This window comes from Zootermopsis nevadensis, unplaced genomic scaffold (assembly GCF_977971745.1).
Source record: "Zootermopsis nevadensis isolate Lab colony 2312 unplaced genomic scaffold, Znev_1.0 Znev_ptg000032l, whole genome shotgun sequence".
Lineage (NCBI taxonomy): Eukaryota > Metazoa > Arthropoda > Insecta > Blattodea > Termopsidae > Zootermopsis > Zootermopsis nevadensis.
In genome coordinates this window covers 982,324-999,749 of record NW_028259164.1, presented here as the reverse complement: position 1 = coordinate 999,749, position 17,426 = coordinate 982,324, and the positions used below count along the sequence as shown (strand labels likewise).

Sequence of the window (17,426 nt, the reverse complement as noted above, 5' to 3'; positions counted from 1 at the left end):
TGTGCTTCATTCTTGGTCGGTGATTCTGGTTTTGAAACGAATTTCTAGTTGATTCTTTGATTTATTTGTGACCAACGTTTCGATTTTAAAATACTCATGTATTGTTACTTATATTTTAGATGGTTATAATAATATTAATTTTCTTTCATGCCTTACACTGTTTGCTGTCTTCTGTTTCACCTTACCTGAAAATCAGAGCAAGTGTTTTTCTCCTTTCTGATACTCTATGTCTTGCATTTACACTTACCTCAAATGTAATTTGGAATTTTTGGTATCTGGGCTGAAAGTTCTGATTATGTGTGAAGTCAGAAGACTTGAATTAAGTAGTTTTCTTGAATTCCTTTAAATACTTGGATCAAATTGGCAAGCATTGTGGTGATCCGTATGAATATGACTGTTCCAGTGTGAAGAATGGATCCGATGACCACAAAGAGGCTGCCTGCACTTACGTGTCCAAAGGAGCTGTACCGAGGACGTCAGCCAAGGCCTTCACAAGCCGCGCTTCAAAACCAGAGAATGCTGAGCCATTTGAGGCTTTGGATGATCTCAAATACTTGGTAAGGAAATAATGGCAATGCTTGGCCTCATTGGCAGTGATTTATTGGCCTGTTTGACTCAGCAGTCTTTGTGAAATCATTGGTGGATAAAAGAGAGCCTAGACAAATTTTTGTAGGCACCCACATTTATTTTTTTTTAGTCACTTTTGTTCTCTTTGAATTCAGCAGTTATATTCATAACTTTCAAACAATGCACCGAGGAACCTGCGATGCTGCATTACTTTTGTTTCAGGATTCTACGAGTACAAAGAAGCCGGATGATAAATTTGATTTCCCTTCATTGGATCTCGACCTGCCTCTGCTCACCTCAGAAGACCATACAAAGATTCTCGTGCAAGCAGATAATCTCCTCAAAGTCACCAAACTTCAGTTGCTTGATATGCAGCGAGGAATTGCATTTGAAGAGAAACAAATTAATGTTCAGAATCAGCCATCTATACCATTTTCCAGGTTGGTTGACTTATGTTACAAGGTCTGATGATACAGTGATACTGATTACACAGTGTGGCTGTGTTGGTGCTGATATTTATATCGCCTCATGCTAAGTAATTAACCTAACCTGACAGAACCCAACATAACCCAACCTAACCTAACCCAACCTAACCCATCCTAACCTAACCTAACCTAACCTAACCTAACCTCACTACATTAGAAATCCCTAAGAGGAAGAGAAATGAAGCTTTATGTGAACTGTTCCATTATTTATTTAAACAAAAACCAGCATAGAAACGTTAAATACAGTTGTAGCAAGCTGGGAGGAGGGGGGGGGAGCAGAAAGAAAAAAGCTATAAAATTCATGTATTTTATTACCTTTTAACAGTGATGGCAAAAAACAACAAAGAAGAGAGCTAATCGGTGCTGCTGTTCAAGGGAGTGAATTAAAGTTCAAGGTAATATAAATATATACTTTTAACAATATTGTTACCGCCTTTATCTCAATGGGAAGAGTCCAAATTGACAATTGAATAAGAGGCCTATAAACAGATAATATAAAATAAAATAATATAATTTAATTTATTGAAAGCTTGCAGATATAATTGAATATTAAAAGAATATTTTAAAATAATACATTCTATTCTGTGTATTTATGTTTCAGACGCATCGTCTCACGAGACCATCGTCTTCAATTAAACAGAATAAACCAACATTAGCTGATTCAGAAGAATGCAAGAGAAAGAAAAAGATTCAAATACAGGATAACATTAAAAAGAACCCCACAAGGCAACCATTCGTTATTACTGAGCATCCAACCAACATTGACATTCAGAAAGAAATACGTATATCACAGGACAGCCTCCAAGGGGCCCTCACTGAGGCAAAAGCAATATCCGCTATTTTGGAGGTTAAGATAGGAAGGGATGGCAAAGATATACAGTTGTGTAACTCGGGTTTTGAGAAGTTCAAAAATATCAAGTCTCAGGTAGGGCAGAATACCCAATTTCAGAATGCCAATGGTGTAGACTTACATTTATCTTCCCAGATAAATAATATTCCAGAACCTGGAGGTGAGTTGCAAAGTATGACAAAGGACAAAATTGTCTTAAGAAATAAAGCAGACTTGCCTGACTGCTCCCTGAATTATGATCGACATAGCTCAAGGACTCCTGTACCTTCAAATGTGTGTGCTTGTACCAAACTTACGCATGAGTCTCAGACTCAGAATGATCATTCACAGCCATGCTCACGTGATCGTGAACACTGTCTTGAATATGCGGAATCACAAGTTAAGAGACCGCAAAGGAAACTGAGATCTGAAGATGCACGTGCCTTCAAAAATACTGACACAAAAGTATTAAAATCTGCGTTAAAAAATTATAGTAGGTCTGGCCAGCACGAAGACATACACAATTGTGCCAAGAAGAAGATGCATGTAAGCCCCTGTAATTCAGCTGTCGTTCATATGAAAGCTTCCATTCCCTCAGAAAAAAACTTAGAAAAAACAGACCCACAACCAGAGAGGAGGTTAGTAGTTCAAGCACTGCCTAGTTTAACTATCAAACGAGATTTGTCGGTTCAGAAAGTACCTAGTATTTCATTACCATCCGCTGGAGCACCACCATTTGTACCACCACAACAGAATGTTGGATTGTGTGAAATATCACATAGTCAGGTACAACTGGACCAAACGGACTGCACGTCAAAAACACAAGGTGATAGGAGAAGCAGCGATAAACATGTATTAAAATCCAATCCCAAACTGCAAGATGGATACAGGCAACACATTCATCATGGACACACATCTGGTACTGCACTAAAAGATGAAACTAGAAAACATTCCATTCTAGAACAGAGAAGTTCCAGAGGTTTACGTGCTTCTTCTGTGTCCGACAAGAGGAGTAGGATGACAGATGCAAGTCCGAAGAAGCTGCTTTCTCAAAAAGAGTACCATAGTTTGTGCAGGAGGTGTAGAAATAGTTATCTTTTAACAGATTTGTACCGTGGAGTATGCGTTAAATGCCATAATATTCTGTCCCCAAGCCGTGAAGTAAAACAGCACTTGTGTGGTCCAACACCTGATGTAGCGAAAGCTGCAGCACGTCTGGACCGATGCAAGACGTGCCTCAGGCACTTTCCGAAGTCAGAATTATTTCACGGTCATTGCGTTCAGTGTCAAATTGTGAAGAACAATATGCGCTTATTTCAATGTAACATATGTCTAAATAGTGTCCCAAGTACAGAATATGTTAATGGAAAATGTAATCGATGCCATTATAGGTTTAAATATGACACACAGAAAGATGAAGTGGATGCATATTCACTTCTTCAAGGACCTGCGGTGGACAGAATTTTAAATTCTGTACTTGATGAAACACCGTTCTTTCTTGACATGAACAAGGCAAAATACGTAGACGGAAGTCCTACTGGAGAAAGTATATCAATTCAAAAAAATGAAGAAACTGATGCTTTGTTTAGAGCAACTAAGATGGGAACCAAACGTTACACAGTTCAAGAGGAGACAATGAAAACACAAGATTTCATTGCAAATGACAGAACCAGAAAAAATAGTTTGAATGATTGCAAAGCACATTTAGCAACAGAAGAATATTTGAAGGACAATGATAATAATAAAAAAAACAGATCAATTAAAACATTTGTGGAAGGATCCAAACAGAATAACAAACAGGAAGTCATGTTTCATAATTTTGAATCAGATGATGAATGTGAATTTCGTACCAAAATTAGAGCAGCTTCCAAGAGCCAGGAAACATCATACGATGGATCTCCAGAAGCAGAACGGTTATCTTCATCTTCAGGTTTGCGTGATTATGACGAAGATATTTCCAATGGTAGTAATAGGTCTAGTCAGATGGAAACTCAAGCAGTATATAATAGGTCTAAAAAAGCTGATGGGGGTAATGCTAACGGCGATGTTGACAGTTATGAGCAGGATTTCGAAAGTGAATGCAAAAGCAGTGACGCAGAACTCAAAATTTCTAATGATAATGTAAAATATTGTACCGATGAGCAGGAAACACAGGCTCATGTACATAAGGAAGCTGAAGTTAAAATATCAGTTCAAGATTTTCCAAAAAGAAACCTGAAGAGGGTTTCAAAAACATTAGGAACATGGTCACCCATTATGGGCAATTCATGGCACCATCATTTTGATATGAGTAACAGAAGTAACAGTGACCCAGATAAGGTGTCACAACTTGACAACAAGATACTTGAACTAGGCGATGAAACTGATGAATCTTGTAATAAAATTTATAATGATAAGCCCTACGATACATCTGAATCAGTTTCTGATACAAACTTGAAAGCTGATAATGGTAGTAGAAAGAAACGCCTTGAACATGACAACATTTCCAAAGTTTTACCCAATAGAAATAAGCATGATGACCACATTGAGAGTTATCAAGCAGCAGGAAAGCCAAAGTACAGCTCTTCTAAAAGTGATCCACATGCTGCAACTAGTAGGAATGTTGACTGTAGCTATAAACATAGCTTTCGTAATTGGCAGGGTAGAGCAGAACTTAATTCTGACTCGGGTATTGGCAACAGAAGGCATGATGTTTCTGATCGTCACCAGCAGTGCTTTGATGATAATTATAATAGGAGAAAACATGTCCAAACCCTCAAAACTTCAAGTGGGTCATCAACAACTACCATCCCCAAGAAGACAGCTGCATGCAGGAATAGACCTAAGGATCATAACGATGGAAAAAGGCAGCTCAAACTTATGACCATGTAAGTTACTAATGTAATATATAGAAATAAATTTATGTTAGTTTTTGGTTGTTTGTGGTGATTTCGAAGTTGTTCTGGTGGAATGTATTGCTAGTACAGTGAAATTAATCTTTAACATTTAAACTGCTATAAATGTGTAACATTTTGAAAATTATTATTCTTGTAGGGTGGAAGGTGAGCATATAACAGGTGCTATTGGAAAGGCTGAAGAGGAAAATGATGATATAAGATCAGTTCCTACTGAATCATCATCAACTGATTCTAAGGTACATTGTAACTACAATTATAATTAATAAGTTCAATTAAAGTATGTAATTACCTGTGAAGAGTGAGGTTAGGTGAGGGTATATTAAGAATGAAGAAAGAAATCAGGATGGGGAATATTCCCAGAGTAAGAACAAGAACTTGGTAGGAAAGGTGCAGGAAAGTCAGTTTAACAGATTTGGTTTTTAGACAAGTTTCATGGGAAGAAAATAAAGCGGAATAAAAATATGTTTCATTGTGTGGGTGACAGAATTTCAACATCATGTTTTTACAAGAACAGAAGCAGCAGCAGCAAAAATAATGACAATGACAACACTTCTCACAATGTTGGTGATGATTATGATGATGATAATAATACTAGGCATTTGAACAGTAGTTTAAAACAGAGATTCCCAAAGTGTGGTTCGTAGACTGCCAGTTTTCCTTCAAGCTTCCTTATTACTTTTTCAGGATCGACAGATGTTACTGGTAGATGATAGCAGAAGTGTGAATGAAGATGATATTTATGAGGATGACTGGGAAGAGGAATTAAAGGATTCTGAAGAGGAGGGCAGAAGCAGAAATGATAAAGAGGAAGAACCAAGTGAAAACATTTCGCACGTATCAAGTAATTGTTGTAACTGTATATATATATATACTTATTTTCCTGTTTCATCCCTACATCCAAGCAACTATACATAAATATATGTACTCATTATAAACACATTTGCCTGAATGAGAAAATATGTGAAAATATATTTAGCAGTGAGATACATGAAGCGTTGAACAAGTGGTTTTATAAGGTTTTCTACACTAAGTAGTCTGAGCTCATGACAGCATTAAATATACCATAAATAAATACAAAGTATTTTATTGCTTCTTTATTTCTGCTTGTATCCTAGTATTTTGTCTTTATCTTTATCAGTTAAGGGCTTAAAATTCCTATTGTCTTCTAATAGGCTATGACCACTGCTTATTTTATCTGTGTACTATATACAGTTGCCAGTTTAGCTATAACCAATAGGTTTTTACCACAGAATGTTATAATTTATTTATGTTTAATTTTGTCTTTTCCTGTTTGTGATTAGTTGAGTTGACAGTGATCAACATTTTTAGCCAAGAATTCAAACTTTTATTTCGTTGTGCAGGTAGAGGCGCAGAAGAAACATCAAGAGCTGACAGTGAGGATGCCTTGTCTCAGGATTCATCAGAGCATTCACAGAAACACTCATACCATTCTCCCAGTGCAAGAGTCATGAATCCTTATGTGACTGTACCACGTGAAACGACATCACCTGTGGCTCTGACACCTCCTGTCTGCCTGGCGAAAGTTTCTTCCAAGGAATATTTCCAGAAACCTATGTGTTTGGATAAAGGATCATCACCCATTAGTATTCCAGGCAAGATACCTGTGAGTAGAGAAGTATCTTCTACCAGTATTCTGCCAGTGGAACATGTGCACAAAGGATCATCATATTTTAGTGTTTCAGATAAAGAACATGTAAACAGACAGACATCTCCTATGATTATTCCATCTGAGTTACCTATGGATAAAGCATCATCTCCCATTGAGATTCCATCAGTGGAACACAATGATAAAGGATTGTTATCCGCTGGTATTCAAACTGAAAACCTGGATGAGACACATATTACAATTTTGTCTGGGAGCCCTGTAGATAAAAGTACATCACCTATAGGTTTTCCACCTCAGAAGCTTGCACTACCAGCATGTAATAATGACTTAAGCGATGTCTGTACCCATGGTGCCAAAGTTGGTGATTCACTGCATGGATTACCTCTGTGTAAGGCAAAGTCTGCTAGAGGGACACCTAATATGCGGTCCATAGGACAGCAAACAACATTGCTTGAACAAACTGAAACACAATACGACACGTTAAACACTCATTCTGAAGAACCACAGTGTTCACATATTAGAAATGAGCCAGTAGACACTGCATGCCGTATAAAAGGAATAGACATTGAAACTCAAACGGATGCTATTTTGGAAGACGCGGGACATCACGACAAGATGGAGAAGATAAGGAATAAGAAACATAGAGGCCTAGTTTGTGTGCAAAGTCAGCAGGATGATGAACCGAGTTCTTCCTCAACTTCACAGCAAGACGTATCAGTCCAACATGAAGTAGTTCCACGAACTTTATCTCTGTCAAGTCCCCATGAAAACACTACTGAAACAACTTCTACAAGTGCATCTGTTTCCAACGTAAGTGCCACATACACGTTATATCAGCCACAAAACAGAGTTGCTTGGGGTAACTGATAAAAATCAAGAAAATCTGTTAGGATAGCTAGTCTCGTGACTGAGTATCTCGTGTTGACAAAGGTGGTCACATAGTATGCTGGACAGCAGTAGGTTATTTAAACACCTGAGCTATAGGACTGCCAGTCCAACTTTAATTGTAGAGTTGACTTCTTCTTCTTCTATGGCTCTCTGGTCCGTATTTGGTCCATGGCCTCCTCATTTCACCACTTCCATTCAGTCCTCTGTTAGGTCCGTCTGTCCAAGACTTTGATCGAGGTTTTGAAACATCTTCCTTTTCACGGTACAAGGCTGTTAGCCTTGCGACCAACCCCCAACGTGGAGGACCAGGATACCTGTCTTAGTCTGACCTCTCCCCCTCGACCAATCTGGCTAGGGAGGCCCTACCAGTAGCTATGCTACCGCCAGCATAGCTCTTGGGGTCACTCTAGAGCTGACAGTTGGATGGTATGCTAGTACAATGCACAGCGTGTATAGTCAGCAACATATGGATGATAAAAGTTAAGGAATGTTTAAAGTGCCATTTCTGTGAAGAATGTAATATATTTTTGGCACTTGCGCTGTTCTTGACATAGCACTTCAGGCATTAGGTCATAAATTATACTGTTCTGAAATAAGATTTGTATGTGTCTCTGCTGTCTTTGTGTAATGTCTGAATGTGGTAACCAGACTGCTGCTTACCATGGTAATTAAATTTTGTGGTACAGGAGCAGATATCACCCTCAGATGGTGAATTGATAGTGTCCTGTAGTTCCTGCAGCGTGGGAGAGCTGTTTGTGTCAGGCGTTCATGATCGACACTTTAGCCCTTCATGTCACACTAATAGCCACAGTGTGGGTGAAGTATGGAAATGCCAGTGGTTTGGGACACATGTAAGTAGAATTTTACCAAGACATTGTCTCGAGTGGTACTGCTTCTCTTTTGTAGTAGGGAAATGTCCAGTTCAGTTCTTGGTGAAGTATTATTACTTTTATACATCATAAATTTAGTATTTATTTGAATTTAGATTTGAATATATATTTTAATTGAATCATTGTTGCATAAATATATGTGAATTGTGAAAGTAATGAGCATTTGACCACATTAATGTTTAATATAAATGTAAATGTTCAACTCATCACAGCAAAGAAGTTCTTTGACATTAATTGAACACATATTTCAGTGCCTGTGCAGTAAAGAAGAGGTAGCAGTCGATAGCACGCTACATAAAGGCCAACATGTAAGCTGGATACGACATGCTAGCAAAACCCAGATTGTTAATGGCATTGTAGTTCATTCAGGTGCATCTGTTAAAGATGATTTTGATTCTTCAGAGGTAAGAATAATACTCTTGTATTCAATAAAACAAATTCTGAATATGAAATTAAGGTTCTCCCAAAGCAAAAGCAAATACAGATTCCTGTTCCATTTAGAATTTCTTTAACACAACTGTCTTTAAGAAGTCCCTCTTTAGTAACACTTTTAACAATGATAACCTATCTGTCTGTACGCATGAGAAATGTCTCTCGGTCGGCAACACTTTAAAAACAATATTAATTGTTTCAGGAAACAAACAACTCCATGCCCAGTTTTAGCATAGCCCAAATAGATACTGAAGTGCGACACACAAGGAGAAATCTAGGTAATATCAGAGAAATCAGCCATAATAGTATTCCATAATGGAAATGATTGAAAAGTGTTGTTGTACAATAGTGTGTGTGTGTGTGTGTGTGTAACAAGGCCTTGTTAATTTTTACTAATTCAGTCATCAGATTTCCATTACATATTCTTCAATTTAAAAATTGAATATTTCTCTTTTGTATTGTTATTTCTATTAAAATAATTATTCTAAATTGTTTGCATCCTTTGAAATCAAAATAGTGTAGGGCCCCAGTAATTCTGTCTCTGTTGTATTCAATGAACAATTGTGGACAGAGAATTGTAAAATATATGTTTTCTGGAAATTCAGAGGCCAGTAATCATGATATATAAATGTGAATATTTCTGATGTATATTGAACATTTTACAGTTGATCTTTAAATGGTTTGTTAATGTATTCAAACTCTATTTCTAGGTCCATATGATCATTCACGTGTAGGATGCAACAGTCACAGTGAAGGAGAGCTGAGTGAAGGTCAGGTCATGACATGGCATCATTAGTTGCAACAAGCTCAATTTATGTGATAATGATAGCAGAGTTATAATGCATTGTAAGATAAATTGTGCATACAAACACATAGCTATGCAGTTATGTAGCAGGTTTATTCAGAACCCTCCAGTGGACCTAACTCTTCCTGAGATTGAAAATTGTATAATTGTAATGCCTGTAACACAGTGTTATAATATGTTTTAATTCTGATTTCAGTTTTGATGAGTCTTCTCATATTTCTAAGCTTCTGAAAGAGTCTTGGCAATTGTTTATGCCTTAACAGTGGTGACATTTTCCCAGGGATGTGTTAATATTCTTTTGTTTTACATGTTTAATAAAGTTTGTAATTATACAATTCAAATTTGGAAACTGTCAGTGTTTTAGTATAAGGTCAGGAGTAACCCCCAGCTGGTTATCCTTCCATTTATGCCAAGGTCTTTGAAGTGGTTTCATTCTTTCTGGATTTCTGACAAAATGTTGTATGCATTCCTTATATACCGATGTGTGCTACATGTCCTGCCTATCATATTCTCCTTGAGTTGATACTATCAGATTAAATAGTGTATTTTTTGAGAAGGTTCAATTACTAGGTTGCTGCGGGTTATAAAGTAGTGCCATTTTGTGTTTTTAATTCGTGGTTTCTTCTAATCTATGTTGGTACTCTGCACTGAATATAATCTTTTGCAGATTGGTAATACGTGTGATATATTTTGATTATGATTATATGGTTAGTGTCACTTCTTGCTGTTGTAGGTTACTGTGTGAACATTATTTGTATTAATCATTAACATCAGTTAATGACTGTTTCTGAGGAGATTTTTCTGTTCAGTAATCCGGTATGTCGTGTCTAGGTTGTTCCAGCAAATTTACGTTTTTCAATAAAGATGTAAGTGTAATTTAGTTTATGTTGATTTAAACTTAAATTTATAATTGTACTGTATAGATAAGTAACGTCTGAATTACATTTGAAGGCCTTCCTGTTTTACGTCGTATTAATCTACGGCAGGAATTCGGACACGAAAGGCTGGTACGTTCTGTAGGTGTACAGAAAATACAATTTTTTTAAGATAATTTTACGGTAAGTATTATAGAAGGAGAGTTGCATAGTTTTCGAGAATCGTTAAGGGTCTGTGCAAACTCAAGTACTGCAACAACATGAAAATAATTAAATAGATGTTAAATCCCATACCACAAATACCCACGTATTATAATAAGAATATTCGTAACATTATATCATTGGTCAGTTTTTTACTTTGGTAAGTTAAGATTCGGCTTATTGTAGTAATCATATATGAAGCACAGTTTACTCAGTTATAGCCTATGAAGGATATATGGAATTAAAATAAATTATGCTCTATTCTAAGTATGTGTTTCAAGATTTTTTACCCTAAACAGACAAAGATTCAAATTGTGCCTTTGTAATGTAACAGATGAAGTTTTGAAGCAGTGCAGTGGTTGTTTGTTGAAGTGAAATCTGTTTGGTCTGAACACATGTTTTGACAATTTTATTTGAAATGGCTACCTATTCTTAACTGAGTAGGCCTGCTGCAAAAGTGTCTTGGTAGACGATGCTTTGGGTACAGAGATGTAAGATAGAATCTGTACTGTTTTCTTCCCTTTCTACAGAAAAGTGTGCAGTATTTATGCAATGATGGGACATTCTTTATCATAATGGAGCATCATAAGATTTGCATTTCATAGTGTTTCTCTGAAGACTGTTGTAAATTTGTTGCAGGTTGGTTGCCCAAACTGTGGCTTCTCATATTGCAGTAAATGCCTGAAACTGCAAATAGCTGTTCCCAAGTTTGGGAATTCAGTATGTAAAGTGTGTAAATCCTGCTATGGAACACTTATTGAAGGGAATGAAAATCCAAAATCATTCAAAGGGGAATATTGCCCTCCAGAATCTTTTCTCAGGTTAGTTATTATCATCTCTTCTCTGATCAGAATAAAACATATCATATTCCATATGAGTTTTATGTTAATCATACAGGTTTCTATGTTGTACATGTTGCTTATATTGACTCGAAAGGTGTTATTGGTACATACTCAGCATTGGCCATTTCATGATGTGTTCCACATTATTCTCTGAGAAAATGTAAAACTTTATATCAGAAATGTGACCATGGATCCTTTTAATTTCATTAGCTGATCATCCAGCAGATTACATATACGTATGTCATTTTTAAGGAGTATCTTGCAAATCATGTTGAAAGTAAGATTTTAAATGTTCTATTTAAACTAGGTATTTTTATTATCTAATTTATGAATGAGTTGCGGAAGGATGTGACCATGTTCTGTTTCAAGATACTATTATAGCATCTGCCTTGAGGGACTGAGAAAAATGACAACATTTCATCAAGGCCAAGAATCAAAACGTTTATGTTGTGTGCATGAAGCATTAATGCTAGTTGGTTAACCACAATGTTTTGTTTGGTTCTTCTGAAAGGGCATTATTATATTATGGGCTCTCTTAACTGTGTTTTGTCACACTTTAATGTAACACATAGTTAATGTATTTTACATTTAATTCATTCTGAAATTACACTCAAGTTTGTTTCATTGAATTAAAAATTGACTTGAACATTTATGAATTTTACCTACATCATTAAAGATAATTAATTAATTTTTTTCTGGCGTGATGTATTCACTTGGTTTTGTAGGAGATTGGAGTCCCTCGAGAACCCTTCACGCCCACCCATAACCTTATATCGTAAAGATCAGCATATGCAGAAATTGAAATTGGGCCTAAGTGAGGTGGACTGTAAGATTGCAGAGCGTTTGGAGAAGCTGAGAGAGGACAGGAAACAGCAACCTGTTCCCACAGAAGAAGAGGTGGCAAGGAGATTGGCAAAACTGAAGGGAGAAGACCCAGCTACGGTGGCATCACTGCACGGAAATAGAATGGTACTAGACGTCACAAACAGAGTGGTTTCAAATGAATTAGTCCTTTGTGATGGAAATTGAAACTCTGTGGGTATTTTTAATTATAATTCAAACAAATCAAAATTGATGTGATGTGTAATATAAAAAGAGGGATTGATGTCAAGGACAGGTAAGAACTGCGGAGGATAAGGGATTAGAAATGTATTTAAGAGAAAGGAGGGAAGGGCACAAATTATATATTTATTACTGTACTCGTGGAACTGGTGCTGTGGAGGAATGGTTTTGGAGGGATTTTCAGTGTATATTATATTCACAAAATGTAATTCTTCTTCAGATTGGACAGTACGGTCTGTCACTTTATACAAATGACTAAATACATTTTTAGAAGTATTCTGTCGGTACTGACGAGGATAAAAATGTTTCATTGATGTTTGTAGCCGTTATTGAGTGAATCAGTATTTGACATTTGTATTTTACTTAAATATGTCGGTGGTGAATTTCGAAACTGACATTTCTCAGGTAATATGTGGGCTGACTGGACTTTCAGCGTAGAATGCTTGCAGGTTAGTATGATGATATAGCTTCCTTTGTGTTTCTGTTCACGCTCCTCAGAGCTATATTCCTCCTGATACACGAACAAGTCAAGAAAAGGCAGATAGTCTTGTTAAGCAGTTTTCTGAAGAATATGAACTTGACTCAAGACAGCCAGATGCAGTAGATGAAATTTCTCAACGCCTCGCCAGATTGCGAGGTCAAGATACATCAAGCGGTCAGACCTCTGCAGGTGATAAACAGGTATGGTAATTTCATACACGAACTGGAATGTGAAAAACCAGTCCTTAGTAAATGTTTAGTCTTTTCATGACAACATAAAGACGTGCTCACTATCCAGGGGAATTTGGAAATGTATAGAATTTAATATTTATTATGGCCTGTCAAGGAAGGAATTTAAGGTTAGGTACAAAAATATTTATCAAGAACAGATGGGAATTTAATTCATTAATGATCAATGCAATATTTTTAGTGGACAAAAAATGGTGGGGAGTATATTTGTTTTTATTTTGAAGGGGTGATCAGAACTACTTTTTCTCACTGTAGCAAGTCGAGTATCCAACATAAGTATTGATTACGATGATGGCAGAAGTTAATGGTGTCTATCCCCCTAGAATTATGTGCATCTTCTCAATGTCATGCTTGCAGAAGGGAGGGGAATAATAAATAAGTGCAAATTATTCTGGTGAAAAGTATAAAACAAATAACATGAAGGTAACCAGAGCCCGAGATTGGTGAGTTTGGGTATCTTTAAGATGGTGCTTAATAGAATTAGAGGGTTAGGAGAAAAAATGTTTATGCCAGCAACGCGAGGCATCGTATGTGAAGCAGACTTAAAATGAAGTTGGAATTGGGCATTCCTGAATGCTGCATTGCACTGAAAAACTAATTATAAAGTGGTATTTTTTTTTGGTGGGAAGTAGAAAACCACGTGTTCGGTGTCATGCTCATTGGTCAAGTGTGTTATTATATTTGTGATGTCACTGTCTGTCTTTGGTAAGAACATCTAATTCTTGGAATCCAGTAAATTTTCCATAAACACTTTGTTACATGTTAGGAATAAGTTGTCTCAAGAATAAGGAAATGGGTGATGGCAGAATGTTGTTCACGTGAAGTTTTGTGGTTTTTCATTGATACAGAGTGGGAGCGAGGTGGTTGACACTGAAGAAAGTCAGGATTTCATGGAGGCAGATGATGTGAATGCCTTCCTTGTTCAGATGCAAAAGGAGATGAAAGGTCACGAAATGAAGAAGTTGGACAAAGACACTCAACACTGGCAAGTGTTGTAATCAGTAAGGCATCTCAAAACTGAATCCCCGGGTTCGATTCCCGGCGGTGCCCGAATTTATAACTTGTGTTGGACAAGGCCGTGGTCTAGGCAACACGGAGTTTTCCTCCGTGGCATCCCCGGTTTCTCTGTGGCATCCCAACAATTACTCCATTCACACACAGAAGAAGGCAATGGCAAACCACTTCTGGATCATCTGCCAAGAACGTATATGAACAGGTCCCAGTCCGAGAAAAGGATGGAAGGATCCTGTTCATAATATGTCGCCAACCTCCTGAAAAGGAGACGGCGTAATAAAGAAGAAGAAGAAGCTTAATATTTTAGTAGTATATTCTGGTACATTATTTCACACTGCTGTGTCATATCATAACTTGAGAACTGTGCAGATTTTGATTGATTTTTTTTTTGGAGACCTTTGCTTGTCTACCCTTTTTTCACGATTAATATGACAGCATAAAAAATTGCTTTTGTGATTTTAAAGTCTAGAGACAATAACAGATTGCACGTACCAGAATTATTAGTATTAAGTTGAGCATTAAAGATAAACTGAAGTCGTACTTGCCTGTTTATTTTCACAGCTTGAAAGCCATAAAAACTAAATTATCAGCTCAGACACCAACTGAAGAGGCTGAAAACTTAGATGAGGAAGTAGAGGAAACAATACAGAAGGTAAGTTAAGAGAATATGATTTTCCAAGATGTCTCTCACTTCGCTGTTTGACCTGTTAACCTTTCATACAGTTTTCTGATGCGTCAGGTATAAATGCCATATGTTACAGTTTGATTAAAAATTTAAATTGCAGTGTGTTAATTTTCATTCGATTGATGACAAAGGCCAGTGGTTATCTACATGACGGTGCTGTAATAAATAGAACATTGGGGTCACTGGTTGTTTTATATAACATTTCGCCTCGGTCGTGATGTAACATGCCAGTATTTTTTTATAGGCTCTTCATGAAGTGGCTTTAGAAGAAGAACTAGAGGATGATTCTGAAGGAATTGAGGAAGAGGTGAGGACAGTAATAAAATACAACATATAAGAAAATATTTTGATGTGACCCAGCATATATGAAAGGCTAAAGGCCTCAGGATTTGCCAAAGAACATTAGTTTTTTGTATCCCTTCTGTTTCATTTTGAAAGTTTAGTTTTGTGTGTATTTATTACATACACTTTAGGAATGACATTGTTCTGTTCAAAAATTTGTATTATTTAATACAGGGGTTCTCAATGTGCGGCTCATAGTTTTTATTATATTTTTGCTCTCTGTATGATGAAAAATAGTTGCCTCATACCAGGAAACATGATAGCACGCCAACCTCGATATGGAGGCAGAGTCAGTTTCCAGAATATTAGATCTTACCTCCATATTTACACAGTTCATAGCCTGAGAATATTTAATTCATTCAGTTGCTGTGAAAGCTTAAAATCTCATTTTGTCAACTTGTTGCAGACTCTAACTGATATGTTTAGCTTGGATTTCATTCGGTGGTCCCAATATCAGATTTGATCAAAACCTGTAAATATGACAATGAATTCTACTTTCTTCCCTCCCTGCATCACGGACTATTAAGTAAATTTGTGAACACACAGTCATCTCTCCGCTTATTTTTCCTAGAATTTGTTGACAATGTTTCTTTTTTACTGTAACTCTATCTTGGCTCTTATACATTTTTGCTTTGTGCTTTGCAGGAAGAGCTAGTATGGTGCGTCATTTGTGACAAAAATCCAAAGATCAGATGCTTAGACTGTGATGGTGATGTTTACTGCAAGAGCTGCTACACCAAAGTACATAACGAGTGGCATCAGGATCACAGGAATGTGCCTTTCACACCCAAAAAGTGAAATTCTAAATTGAAAGTTGTATTATCCTAATTATATGTTTGATGCATATTATTATATATTTCAGTGATAAAATATTAAAATTAATTAGACTGATTTGTGGGGGACCTTTTTAACCTCAAGAATGTTCTTGACTTCTCAATGTACTTGATTCCCAGCATCTCAGCTTTACCTGAAATTATTACTATAAATAATTTTTCAAACATACTGTCGTTACATTGCTTTGAATATCTCCAAGTTATTCAAAATGAGACCCTTGTTTTCGGCAGCAAAAGTCTGTATACAGAAAGCTCATTTGAAAAGATAATATTATGATGCAAAATCCATTTGTCGAGTATTTTTCAATACTGCACGGCCTGGGGACTATTCTTGGTTTTTCTAGTTTGGAGGAACCAATTAGTAATTTAAAATGCAGATCATCACAGTTTTGATTTTGACGTTTGCATGCTTTTCAGTCTTGGAGAGTCTAGTTGTTTGCGAGACTGGGTCGTGCTTGGAAGATAATTTGACCATTGAAGGTTGTGAGCAAGTTTCTTTTCTAATTTGCTTTTGTGGGCTAACGAAACAGTGTTCAACCACAAGACAAACTCAGTCTTAGCAACTCTATAGAGAAAGATATTGAATTATGTAATCACATAATTCTGTACATACCAAGTCATTATCAGACCTCGTATTTTCCTCTTTATAAGTAAGATATACCATATGAAAGTACATATATATATATAGGCCTCTGTATCATAAAAATAGTTCGTACTAAAAGTGCAGTGTTTTGAAGTAATACAGTACAAATCAGATGTTAATAAAATACTAAAGTCTGTGTTACCTATTTATTTCAACTGTAAAATATTTCACCAAAAATTTTGTGGCTACGTATGTTGTATTTCTTGTCTTATGGTCAAGGGCATAAGTGGTGTGGGGGAGATTCAGCAGCACTCGGCCCCTGTTCGGACTTCAGGCGACCCAAATGTAACTGTGAGCATTATTAATTTTGTGAACATATTATCTATATGACATGAACACTAACTAGTACTGTATTAATAAAGACATTAGGAGGAATTCATTAGTTTAATCTGTTTCCTATCTTCTATAAAAAAAACTGCAAACTACAGTAAAGTCTCTCGCCCAGAGACCAAGAAATCCTTCTGTTTTAGGAAACGTTTTATCATAAGCACAGGGCATGTGATGTGAGAATAATCTGAACTATGTGATTTTTTTTACATAAAATGGTGTTGAATCACAACTCCAGTATATCACATTCTTCTTCTTCTGTTTCTATGGTTCTCAATTCTCCTGTTCCATTTGGTCCTCTGTTAGGTCAGTCTGTCCGAGGTTGAGGTTTCGAAACATCTTCCTTTTTACGGTGCAAGGTTGTTGGCCTTGTGACCAACCCCCAACCTGGAGGACCAGGGTATCTCTCACATAACTCCATTAAATTTTTCTATCTCAGGAGATCATATCATA

General features: G+C 36.5%; 2 protein-coding genes across 3 annotated transcripts in view; both read left to right on the top strand.

The window, feature by feature from the left end:
* LOC110831677 (uncharacterized) overlaps window positions 1-9,769 on the top strand; it is a 170,703-nt gene extending 160,934 nt beyond the window's left edge. Inside the window, exons 6-16 of the mRNA XM_087359568.1 lie at window positions 404-557; window positions 790-1,007; window positions 1,378-1,447; window positions 1,654-4,748; window positions 4,915-5,014; window positions 5,463-5,619; window positions 6,140-7,215; window positions 7,980-8,144; window positions 8,435-8,587; window positions 8,818-8,893; window positions 9,326-9,769. Of these exons, the coding sequence (XP_087215694.1) occupies window positions 404-557; window positions 790-1,007; window positions 1,378-1,447; window positions 1,654-4,748; window positions 4,915-5,014; window positions 5,463-5,619; window positions 6,140-7,215; window positions 7,980-8,144; window positions 8,435-8,587; window positions 8,818-8,893; window positions 9,326-9,411 (5,350 nt within the window). The 3' untranslated portion in view covers window positions 9,412-9,769. The remainder of the gene's footprint in view (window positions 1-403; window positions 558-789; window positions 1,008-1,377; window positions 1,448-1,653; window positions 4,749-4,914; window positions 5,015-5,462; window positions 5,620-6,139; window positions 7,216-7,979; window positions 8,145-8,434; window positions 8,588-8,817; window positions 8,894-9,325) is intronic.
* Window positions 9,770-9,949: 180 nt separating this feature from the next.
* LOC110831678 (abscission/NoCut checkpoint regulator) lies at window positions 9,950-17,021 on the top strand. Of its 2 annotated transcripts, XM_022067943.2 has the most exons (8): window positions 9,968-10,286; window positions 11,136-11,317; window positions 12,064-12,307; window positions 12,899-13,081; window positions 13,978-14,114; window positions 14,705-14,795; window positions 15,073-15,135; window positions 15,816-17,021. In XM_022067943.2, exons 1-8 carry the CDS (start codon window positions 10,239-10,241, stop codon window positions 15,966-15,968), a joined length of 1,101 nt encoding a protein of 366 aa, XP_021923635.1. In that variant the 5' UTR covers window positions 9,968-10,238; the 3' UTR covers window positions 15,969-17,021. The 2 variants fall into 2 exon arrangements, with proteins under 2 accessions (XP_087215700.1, XP_021923635.1); XM_087359574.1 differs by lacking the exon at window positions 15,073-15,135 and having other exon boundaries at window positions 9,950-10,286.
* The last annotated feature ends 405 nt before the right edge of the window (window positions 17,022-17,426 follow it).